At 34.7% G+C, this 12,996-nt stretch overlaps 1 protein-coding gene across 2 annotated transcripts in view; it reads right to left on the bottom strand.

Moving 5' to 3' along the window:
- Positions 1–12,996, bottom strand: part of LOC110032732 — a 103,987-nt gene that overhangs the window by 55,535 nt on the left and 35,456 nt on the right. For both annotated transcript variants that reach the window (XM_020736463.1, XM_020736462.1), the window contains exon 4: positions 9,604–9,755. In XM_020736463.1, coding sequence (XP_020592122.1) covers positions 9,604–9,755 — 152 coding nt within the window. The remainder of the gene's footprint in view (positions 1–9,603; positions 9,756–12,996) is intronic.

The raw sequence follows: 12,996 nt of genomic DNA, 5'->3' as shown, positions 1-12,996 counted from the left end.
CTTACAACTGAAAAAAATGCAAAATCACTACTGAAAGAATTAGAAAGTTTGGAAGGAAAACGATTGGTAGCGCAACAAAATTTGGAATTCTATCAAGCCAAGATGATTCAAGCACATGACAAATTGGTCTGCCCCAGGACTTTTAAAGTTGGTGGTTTGATTCTTGTCCTTAGAAGACCTATTCTTGCACATCGCAAGATAGGAGGTAAATTTGAACCAACCTGGGAAGGACCGTTCGTGGTTGAAAGGATTTACTCTGGAGGAGCCTACCAATTGATAAATTGTCAAGGAGAACGACCTATGCTTCCTATTAATGGACGATATCTGAAGAAATACTATGCGTCATGATGTTTCGAAAGAGCAAACTCTAGAAATAAAATCTTATTCTTAGAAGCACCGATGTTCTAAATGTAGATAGGTCCGAACATAAATTTGTAATAAAAAAAATTGAATAATAAAAAAAAAACTAATTTTGCAATATATTCTATATATATAACTTGATAAATGACTTTTTTTTATTGTTTTGTTTCTTTCTCCTTTCTTCTTTCTTGTTGGTTCGACTTTTAGGAAAAAAAAAAAAAAAAAATACTTGATTTATGACTTTTTTATTGTTTTGTTTTTTTCACCTTTCTTATTTCATGTTAGTTCGATCATAAAAAAAAAATAAACTTAATACGTGTATACAGGTATGTATATATATATACATAAATATAAATTAAGATATGTACATAAGAAATACATTTTGTAATATAAATGTATATAAATATATATATCTTTATATAAATCATTAAAATATAAAAATTGTTCATATTGTTCTTGCTTAAAAGCCCGGCTTGACATACTGATTGTTTTCCTGTTTTAATGCAGGAAAATGTCAGGAGGAAGACTGATCTTCACATTCAAGAATGACATTGGTTTTGCCCTTGATAAGACGAAATTTGAAGGAGCGGTGATTGAATTTGATTTCAACTTCGATCAAATTGAACTAGACTATGAAAGTTCAGTTTTAACTGTGGTGAACAAAGATGAATTTTGTAAGCAGAGACCTGTGCTAAAATTTAAAAATAAGAATCAATTCGTTGCTGAGAAGAAAAGGAAATTAGAAAGAATTGACGAGACTGAATCAAGCAATGCTGCGATTAATCAGATGAGTCAAAGATAATGACCTCTAAGGGCGAGCTTGTTGGTGCTACTCCTACCGATGATCAGCCGGAAGGTAAGGCAACACTTGCTCGTACGTAGAAGAGGAATCCACAAGATGCTGGAACAATTGAAAGAACAAGGGGAAGACAAAGATACTATTGCTCAGATGGCAATCAAATTAAAAGGGAAAACCCCAGAAGCCAGTTGAAATGCCACCTCAACCCATAAAAACTGAAGGAGGGGTGATTTTCAAAGAAGAAGAGATTGAGGAGAGAATCATGGAAGTAGAACCTTATATTCCCCAGTTTGTGAATAGGACACGTCCTTTGCAGATCATTCCAGAGCACGAATTGGAGAAATATGAAAAGGTGAGAAAACAAAATTTTGAGCACTTCCAAAGGCTTCAGGGCAAGCATGTTAATATACTTGAAGGGTTGGAACTACACATCAACGTGTTCACCAGCAGTGAACAGGACGACATTGTAGAACGTGTTTTTTTGAACGTGTTTTTTTTTTTTTGGAGCGAGAAATGGGACGTGCTGGTCGGCTAAGAAGGACATATTCTGAGCCGAGAGAATGGAAACGGGGTAAAGGAAGAGTTACGATCTAATACGGCTGCTGTTACAATTTTGCCCGAGAGAAAGAAGGAAATCCTCCCGGAATAATTCGTCACGATGAGGTTGACCCGTTACCGTCATTCATCAAAAAGATAATCAAACGATTGGTGACCTGGCATATACTTCCAGCAGATTGTATTCCAAACAGTTGTATAGTTAATATCTACGAAGCTGGTGACTGCATTCCTCCACACATCGATCATCATGATTTTGCAAGGCCATTTTGCACAATATCATTTATAAATAAATGCAACATCATGTTCGGAACAGAAAATTCAAATTATTGATGACGGATAATTTCAAGGTTCCGTAGAAATTCCTTTGCCTATGGAATCTGTGTTGATATTAAAGGGAAACGACGCTGATGTGACCAAACACTGCATCCCTGGAGTGACGTATCCGAGGGTTTCAATAACCCTCAGAAGGATGAATGAGGATAAGGTACCATTCCGGTTCAGACCCGATCCAAGATCTAGAACTTGCGGCCTTTTGAGTTGTAAGTTGTTTAAACACATCACACCTCAATATATATCTAGGAGAGATCGTTTCTATTTTTTTTCGATGATATGTTAGAAGGTGAGGCTAGTCCTTATACAACTTACTATTTCAACACACTACCGACGACAAAATACAGTTAGATGATACACAAGACTGGATCCAATTACGTGTTTTCAGTTTTGATGAATAAGAAAGTATTTGGATATATGAACTATGCAGTAATGATTCTAGAGGATGTTTTGATTACATGAAATCAAACAGCATTGTATTCGACATCAGATTATATTCATGGTATAACAGTTTGAAGAAAATATATTGGAACTTCTCTTCACAGTTATGAATGCAGATTTGGGTAATTGATGGAGAAAAATAAATAAATTTGATTTGCCCTAATTCTGAGAAAGGCTAGCGAGCAAGAATGATATATATAAATAAATTTATAAATGAATAATATTCAAGATGTATATATGATCATGAAAATTCAAAAGAAAATTTTGCTTGACTATCCCCTTTCGCCACAAATTGATCGTTTCTATATTCCCTTGGGTTTGATTTCTTCTCTCACAATTTTTCAAAACCTCACATGTTTCGACATTCTTCCTACACTCTTATTTCGGGGACAGTACCTAAATTTTGATTCCCTTCCTTCGAATTCGGTACCTAAATTACTATTCTCTTTTCGAGGTTGATACCTAAATTTTAACTCTCATTTCGGGATCAGTACCTAAATTCTGATTCCTTCCCTTCGAGGTCGGTACCTAAATTTAGATTCTTTTTTTTAGATAAATACCTAAATTTCAACTCTCATTTCGGGGTCAATACCTAAATTTTGATTCCCTCCCTTCGAGGTCGGCACCTAAATTCTGATTCTCTTTTTCTCTTTTCAAGGTTAATACCTAAATTTCAACTCTCATTTCGGGGTAAGTACCTAAATTCTGATTCTCTCCCTTCGAGGTCGGTACCTAAATTATGATTCTATTTTCAAGGTTGATACCCAAATTTCAACTCTTATTTCGGGGTCAGTAACTAAATTCTGATTTCCTCCCTCTCTTCAAGGTCGGTACCTAAATTCCGATTCTCTTTTCGAGGTTGATACCCAAATTTCAACTCTCATTTCGAGGTCAGTACTTAAATTCTGATTCCCCTCGACAGCTCTTGAGTTGGATATGGGTCCCCGTGCTTTCCTCTTCAACATGATCTTTTTCACTACTACTTAGGTTGGATGTGAGTCCCAGTGCTTTCCTCCCTAATGTAGCAAACATATTTTCTTTGTCACTCATCCCCAGCGAAAATCCTACTCCACCTCAATTCGAACTTGACATTCGATTTGTCCCAAGTATGGTTACTTGGACATTCTTAAGGAATCGGGTTGATCATTTCGATCAATGCCAATAGGCGCGTCGTGCTTGTGTAGCACACCACACCTATTGGTGGTCCATTTGTTGACCTCAATTTTGAGGTCTTTTTTTCCCTTCTTTAGATACCCTACGATCTAGCCTTAGGCTCTCCCTATTTTGACTCTATTAGAGGACTAGAATGAGACCCACACCCATTAGAAATTCAAGTCATTTTTTCGTTTCTTGCAGTCTCATATGGACGTTTTCAGATCCTCAACATTTGATTGAGTCGATCAAAAAGCCGACATATTGAAGCTCAAATTGAACTCCTATAGAAATTTGAAAGAGATAGGTGGACACTGTGGCGTGTGAGATATTTGACTTTCCCCTGCAAGCGTCGTATTTGACTTTGGTTGTTGCTTATGCGAGGGCCGGTCAATAATTTCATCTTACTCGTTAAACAGCTCCGATCGAGTCAAAATAATTTCATTTGGTGCGCCACGCGCGAATCGAAGTTAATTTGGCGCGATCGTCGATGCATTTGTCCAGAAGATCCCAGATGACGAAACGGACCGCATCGTCGCATCCGAAAAGTCGATTTTAGCTGGGAAGGACACATATTTTTGTTTAGGAAATTCTTTTACACCTTGACTTGGATGAATAAGAATTAAAGATGAAATTTATGATCATGAATTAATGGATTTAAGATTCTTTTCGATGTATATCCTTTTGAAAAGCATTATATATGCATCGGTGTTTTGATTCTCTTATTAAACTTATTAGATTCTTTTTTTTTCTCACAAATCAATGAGGGATTTCCTTCCCTTGACCCTTACTTTGATGTTCAATAAACACGAACAGATTTCTTGGTTATTTGATAGGTTTGTAGTCCTTTATTATTTTCATATATACATGTTTATATATATGCAGATTTTAGGTGAATAATTAATGCAGCTGTTATATGTGTACATATTTAACACCCCAAAATAGCAATCTCTTCATGCATTCCTTATTATTCTTGAACCTGGATGGTCGTGAAATTTGTTTGAACACAGAGATGCACTTTTATCAGTTAAATCCAATGTCAATTATCAAGGTTAGATTACTAATTGAATATCACGGTTGGTTGCTGCATGCGGTTCACTAACAGAATGGTCTCATCATTTACTGAATCTGGTTTATTTGTTGAATTCCTTGTTATTGGCTGAAATTAATTCACTTGCTGAATCTAATACCATTCACTGAAACCATATGAAATAATTTTAATGAGCATTTTATCTTAGATTTTGAACAGATCATATAGATGAAATTATGTGCTCATATACTTGTTACACAACCTTCGAGTATTTACATACATACCACTCAATTCTTTATATATTTGCTGAAAATTTTTTTAAGGCATAAAAAGGAGTATTCATTTGTTGTTTATACATTCTCTAAAAAAAAATGTGTTTGAGAATATCAAAATTTGAAACATTTTTGATACTGGACTCTTTTTATAAAAATTTTATTCGAGACATATTCAGGTAGCTTCTATTGTTTTGGTGGCTCGGTTTTACTCCTTTTGCTGCTATTCTTGCTCAAATACATGTTGGGATCTATTCTAATGCTGAGGAAGTTGTTTTTGGGGTTCAGTTTTGGCTCCTTATAATTGCTGCCTTGTTTAAAAAATGTGCTGAATGAAAATTCCAGGTTAATGCTTCGAATTTCTTTACTTTGAGACTGGTGGTTTCCCCTGATTCTTCTTTGGCCCGTAAACATTCAATTGTGATCTTTTTTGGTGTTAGCTGGTGGCCTCCCCTTGCTGGCCTCGGGTTTAGCTTGGTGGCGACTTGACTTATGGTCATTTGTTGGGTTCGATTCTTGCCCTCTTGGTTGTCCTTATTTATGAATATGTCAACTGGTAGATTCCTCATTTGTTTTCCCTATGCCGTGAGCCCTTGTTTGTGTTTGGTTGGTCCCCTTTGTGTACCTATAATTGAAAAATTATGAAATATATATATATATATATATATATGATTCAATACATTTTGATTGCTTCGATAGGAGATTGGTTACTATTTTTCATGACACATGATCTAATATTTATGTTAGTAGCAGATGATTTTTTTTTATTCCATGTTGAACATTCAAAGCTTGTGTACTATGTCAAATCTAGTGATGGTCCATATTAAAAAGTTGCTTAAACATTTTTTTATCCCGAGCCGTGAAATATAATTTTTTTTTTTAGAGGAGCATATGAGATATCGAGGTGGCTTATTAGTTTGAGACGAGGGGTAACAAGCGATGATGCAAAGAACCATTTGACAGCTTTGTTTATAGCTGAAATATAAAATCAACATTCAACTAGTGTGATGCCCTTTCACTTCCTTAAGCCGTTGGCAGCTCCAACCCTCACCAAAAGATTTGGGAAATGATACTTAGAAAGAACAGATGCTACAAACACTCTACAGATATTATACTTAAGAAAGAACAGATACTGCGAGTTTTACACATATTACACTTACACTACATTTTGATAAGTTCAGATATTACATATCACATATAGGTGCACTACACTTTGATGAGTTCAGATACTATATTTCACATATAGGTGCACTACATTTTGAGGAGTTCAGATACTACTCCGTTTACACACCTTTTAAACGATAGGGTTTAGGGCTGTCTGATTATAGGGGTGATTCGTTGGTGACCTCTAGTTGATGTTGATAGGTTGACTTCGATATATCAGTTGCCTGTGGGATCGAGAGAAAGAGAGGTCTAGTCTGAGCCTAAACCTAAATTAAAAGCTAATATTCCACTTTAAATTTTCATATGCCATCACTTAACCTTTCTTTTATCATTTGTAAATATTTATCTAACCCCTTTTATATTATGCAATTGTAATATATTTTGTAGCATCACCAGACTTAATCAGGTACACTTAGTTGTTTCAGTTTTGTAAATTTACTGCACATTTTTTTATTATTGCATAGTCTTTTCTTTCTTTATATTGCTTCATTTCCATAATTTTCCTTCAGTCTTTTCCTATTACAGTACGTCGGTACATAGTTGTTTTTTCTTATATTATATTGCAGTATAGACATTCACCTACATTCAAACTTTTAAATACCAGTTCTTTTAGTATGTTTATACAGTCTCCTAGGATAGTCCTTTCGAGGCATAGTTTTCTCTCTTATTCCTCCCTTCTTCTCGGGACGAGACGACGACGTTGTTGATTGATGATTCATCTTCAGGCAGCAATCGGGACTACGACGAATAATGGCAGAAGGAACTTCAACCGAGTTTCGATAGATTTAAATAACATACCTACAGGACGCTGAGATCGTTCGTCTGGTGCAACGTAAATCCTCACATTATCTTTTAAGACTTTCTACGATTTTTATATCGTACGATATAAGTCCTAAACTTTTTAAGCTTCCGAGGTCGTCATTTGGTACGACATAAATCCTCACATTTTCTCGGGTTATTTGCATATGATATACTGCTATAAATCCTGAATATCTAAATAATTTACAGGACTGAAATATCACATAATCTCTCTTTCAAAGACGTAAAGCTAAATCATAAGTTAGTTTGAGATGTCACTGAATCTCCTTCAGTATCTTCGACATCTCCTACTTTTCACTTCTTTGGATTTCGAAAATAAATGTTCTTAATTGAATTTATCCTATTTGATTTTTCCTATAAACAATCGTGGAAACTTGAACGTTGAATTCTTGAATACGAAACCTCTGATCATTATCGAAAGTTTTCTTAGGTGACTTCGGTTGTCTAAGATGTAATTAACTATAGGGGCTTGTCTCTATAGGGAATTAAGAACCCAGATTAATTTAAACCCTTTCTAATCTATGTATTAAATAGGGGAATTTGTCGGCTATAAATTTCGCAGACCAAAATAGAGTCATAAACTTTTAAGTATAGATAGTTAAGCCTACTAATAAGTGATACGTTCATCCTCCGAGATGATATATCATTTATGGTATTGTGCTCAGCTATTTAAACTATTAGATATATAAGATCTATTCGTTCTCATCATTTTTCAAAAATAAATGATACCATTTTCACAAAATTAAAATTACATTACATTATATATTAAATTCTAAATATAAATTTTAAAATCTTATTTTTGAAACAAAAATAACCGACAATTTCTGGCGACTCCGCTGGGGATACCATGCAGAATTATCTCAGACAATGGTTCAGCATGCATATTATCTTCTAATTATTTAAATTACTATATTTTGGAATACAATAAACTAATTAGATGTTTAAATAATCTTATTAGTTGATAATTATATTTAGAAAAATATCCATTAATTTTAAAAGGGTAAAACAAGAGAGTTAATTTGTAGCAGTAGACTAAAAAAAAGAGAAAGGAATTATCAATAAACAATATATATTATTTTGTACTTTGTAAAATTATGGTTGTAAATAAAAAATCGCAATTCTTATAAAATATTTATAAATATATATTTTTTTTTATTTAGTGGATCTTTTGAGACTGGATGATCATAAGTTTGTAAAATTTTAATAATATTTCTGAAAAATATATGATATACATTGAAAGTATTTAGTTTAATGTGTGACCGTTCGTTCCTACCTTAATATTCTAAGTTTCAGACCCGGTCGTTACAAGACTAATGGTGTTTTGATCTTTGCTACTATTCTAAAGAAGTGATACTTTTGCCCATCACGCCATACATCTGCATTTCATAACCATTTTCTCTTAGCCACCCAAAAATTACAACGAATTACTAGAATAAAATAGGAATCTTCTAAATATTTCCTCAAACAGCACTATTGATTTAAATTCTATCATCCAAGTAACCTCATCTCCTTTTTAACCTCTACCATCCAATTCTTGAAACCTTATTTTCCTCATCATGTTTCACACCTGATAGAAAAACTAATGGCTTATTTGTGTGTGGTTCTGCAGCTATCAAATATGATAAGATTTATTTTTCATTTCTCAAGAAGAAGAAACAATCTGATAATGGTTTATAAAATAAAATCTTAAGAAATCAGATGTTCTTCCTTTTCTCAAAAAAATGAGGTGCTTTCTTAGCTAAGATGACACCTAACTTGAATCATAGTACTTTAATATTTAATTTAATGAGAAAATCGAAAATAAAAAATTTTAGACCAAACTATGATATGGTAAGTATTAGTTTTTATATGATAACTAACATAATGAATCTAATTACCATTATTTTAAATTTAGTTACTAAAACAATTAATCTGGTTATTCCATGCCTGAATGTGAAAACTAGCTGATAATTTGGCAACAAACGTAACCAAATTTATAATTTGAACTCTAAAAAATAGCAACGAACTCAGAAAATAATTTGTGAGCTTTAATAAAGCCTTAAAGCAATTCATCCTTCATTTAATCTCTAGCAACCCATACCAGCTCGTTTATTTTAGTGTAGTGAAGGATATTATCACTGCATACTTAACCATAATAATCCTTTTAAACACTATTCCTCTCATTTTATACACGAGAGAAACTACCACAAAAAAGACAAAATTCAGAAAGACAACACCAAATAGATGGAATAGAACTGAGGAAGATGATATCAGCCATTTTAATACTATCACTCCAATTACATTATTAACCCCTTATATATAAAACATCGCAGCCTTCTACCAATTTTTACATTCTCATTTGTTTTCTTCAGAATAAGTTCCGATCTTTCTCGTACTTTACCAATTATAACTTCTACTTGTCCAGTGTTTCTAGTCTAAATCATCAGTCTCTACTGAAAATATAATCAGGGCATAACAATATCACAGATCAAGCAATTCTCACAGATGTAACAACTTTAACGTAAACATGCATGCTGCATGAGAAGAGAAAAGACTTAATGCATAATACACTGAACTTAAACATATATGGGGTATAAGTAAATAGTTTGGCTTCAGTGCAACAACGCACTCATCAAGACCAGCAAACTTAAAACGGAAAAAAAAAAAAGGCAACAGAACAGTACCTTTAGATACAGTACCTTTAGATGAAAGTATTTGTGTTCTCCATGCAAAAAGGCAAGCATTTGAAAGCGAAATGGAGATTGGTGAAGTTGAAAATCCATCATTATCAGAAAGAGAAATAGATACAAAACGTTCATTTAAAGGGAGCACTTCAGGCGACGATGCAAACCTTACAAAATAGTTAAAAGTATAAAATGGTATTAATAGATGAATGAAAAGTAAAAAATTAGACTAGAACTCGAACAAATAGAGAAAAACAAGCATGATAAACAAAAAGTACAAATAAAGAACTAAGCAGTGCATGCATTTAATTGGATCAATATATATCAATGATATACATGTTAGCCAATAGGTTCTAAGGGAGATTTTGAGTAAACAGCAATATTTGTATGGATTGTACTACTACAACAACAACAAGCCTTTATCCCACTATGTGGAGTCGGACGAATTGCGCTACAAAAAGGTCAAATTCATTTAACAATTCATTATTATATTGTTATTAGAAAAATTATCTAACTCCTGGGATGGAAGCATGTGGATGAATTGAGTTTTGAAATTGATTCTCCAACTAACGCAATGAGAAATCTATTTAAATCTTCTCCTTTCATTCCCTTCTATCTCCATTTTTCTTTCCACTTGTTTCTCCTACACTAGGAACGTCCAAAGAGTTTCAACTGCTTTACAACTCCAAAGTCCATTTTGAAAGGGGTAAAACTTGGTGGAATCTCATCATTAGAGACAGTTTGGTTCATTACATGATTCATTAACTTTCAAGCAGCTTATTGGAATCAGAAAATTAGAAAATGATGTATGCACGACATATGATGATTTTGGGTTCACAAATGCAAACCTACAATTGAGCTGAGAAAAAGAAAATGCACAAAAAAATCAAATTATCATTTTTTCAACTTTAAATTTAGGGATACGGCTTTCTTAACTCAAAATTAGAACTTGACCAACATCAACTGAAAATAAAAATGTAGCCAAAATCTAAAATTTAAAATTCCACAATGATTGAGATTCACAATATAAAAAAAAAATTAAGAATATAAAAACAAACAAGCAAAAAAACTTGGCCAAATATCAATCACACATACCAAACAATCATAAAACAGCTTAGATGAAAGAATACAGATAAAAATCACTACAAGTTTTCTGCCCCATGCTGGTACAAGAAACATCACTCAAATTTTGTCAACAAGATACGCAAAATGCTTGAGGAATTCACATTCAACAGCACACAAGCATTGATAGGAATGCAAAAAGTTTATTTAACCATAGATGTAACTTTACATACCTAGGGAACTCGTACTTATGATAAAAAGACCCAAAATTAGTAAATTCTCAAAGTCCTCCAAACCCTAGCCTAAAGCGATGAGTTTCAATTCATCCGTTCATTAAAAAATTCAGAACCATTTTTTTCTTATGTGCCCAAACCACACCAATGGCTTCCAAATTTTAGCTACACATTATTCCGCAAATAGAATGGACAGCAAAATTTATAAGGATAAACCACAATAAGCAATAAGTAGTAAGTAGTAAAAAAAACTCGTCAAACACCTCAATAAATCGCAAGCCACAAATGGACAGATTCGTCTGTAAAATCAATTCTTCATCCGACTTTCCTTCGTCAGAACTTTCTTCCACCTCAATGCTGATGGTCGGCTTAGTCCATTCAACAGTCGTGTTGGTTCTTCCTCGCCCACGTCCCCGGCCTCGATCTCGGGTCCATGGAGTAAAAGAACCCCTACCAACTCGTTGCGGAGGAGTGGCAGTGGTTTGTTGAAGCGGAGCTGAATAATCTTGCTCTTGTGATCCCTTTGAATCTTCAGCCTCATGTGGCACAACTTCTCGAGAAAAGACTGTCTTCTTCGGAGGAACATAGTAGACGGCGTCTTCGTGAATGCCTACTTCATGAATTGAAAATGGTTGTAAATCCCCTTTGATGCAATTCTCTTGTCCTTCTTTACGATACTTGATACACTGATGAAGAGATGATGGAACCATGTTATGCTCGTGAATCCACGGTCGACCAAGCAAAGCATTGAACGAAGTTTCCGCGTCGATGATATGGAATTTAACGGTTGTTACTAGCTCTCCTACCTTCATTAGTAGTGTAATCGACCCAAGAGCTCTTTCTCCTTTCTGGTTGAATCCTCTTAACATCATTTTATCGGGAATGAGCTCTTGAACGTCGAAGTCCAAATATGCTAACGTCCGTAGACTCATCAAGTTGAGTGATGCTCCCGGATCCACCAAAACTCTGGATAACACAAATCTGCCGATGTTGACGGAAATGTAGAGTGGTCTATTGTGGTCAGTAGTACCCAACAACAAATCCTGATCTGTGAAAGTTACTCCAGGCTGATCCTTCAACGAACAAACCTCGTCTGAGGACGTGCTAGCCAACTGAGCTAAGCAAATTTCCGGATCAAGTAGAGCCTTGACCAGAGATTCTCTCATCTCCTTTGACAGGATCAGAGCATAAAAAATACTTAGTTTGGCTGGCAACTTCCTGAGATGTGCTAGTACGTTGTAATCCACTTTGCTTGAACTTCCAGCTTCTTCTCGAATCTGCGTATCTTCCGCTGCTGGAGGTGGTTCACTTGAAGCAACTGGTTGTTTCCCTTTTTCCATTAGAGATGTCCCTGAGGGTAATACTTTTCCTCTTCTCAAATACACCTCAGTAATCTCTTCCCCTTTTAGCGTTGTAATCGATTCTTCTGGTTTGGAAAGATCTAAGTTGTTGGTGAGTGGTGAACCACGACACTCAATGATCAGTTTCTCACTCTCGGTGCTATCGTAGGTGGTATTTTTGATGTCTTCTTCGGTCTTGCTAACATGTTCATCGGACTAAAGCACGATTTGAGGATCAGTTTGGGAATTGAGATCAATGCTAGATTGGTTTTAATCGATTACATAATCACTAGAAACAGTTAAAATGTTGTCGAAATCATAAACATTATATTCATATGACCCTGGAGGGACAAAAAGATAATCATACAAGGTCAGGGGTTTGAGGATTTTCTTCCCTATATTCGAGATAAATAATCTAGCCGACGCAGCCCCTATCCTACCCCCGTGCTATCAGTCTTCATGGTGGTGTTATTCTTCTTCTTCTTTGATGGTGACAGATCTTTTGGTGAAATCTTCATCTCGGGCTTGGCAGGCTGAAGACTCTGAACGGAGGCTTGTACTGAAGCATTCTGGATCTGGTTCAGGACCCACTTGAGCTTGTTCTAAGTTGTACTCCATCCACATTTTCCAGTATACGGGTCAATCAAAGAAACTAACTCAACCGAAATCATATTTATAGAACCTTTTTCAAGTTCCTTTAAATATTCTTTCGGAATCGTTATATTCCCTTCTTTGAGATTCCTCTCAAGCCAATCCTTAAAACTGAAACATCC

The sequence above is a fragment of the Phalaenopsis equestris genome, unplaced genomic scaffold (assembly GCF_001263595.1).
Source record: "Phalaenopsis equestris unplaced genomic scaffold, ASM126359v1 Scaffold001013, whole genome shotgun sequence".
NCBI lineage: Eukaryota > Viridiplantae > Streptophyta > Magnoliopsida > Asparagales > Orchidaceae > Phalaenopsis > Phalaenopsis equestris.
Note: the sequence above shows the minus strand (reverse complement) of the source record. Positions and strands in the feature narration are given on the sequence as shown.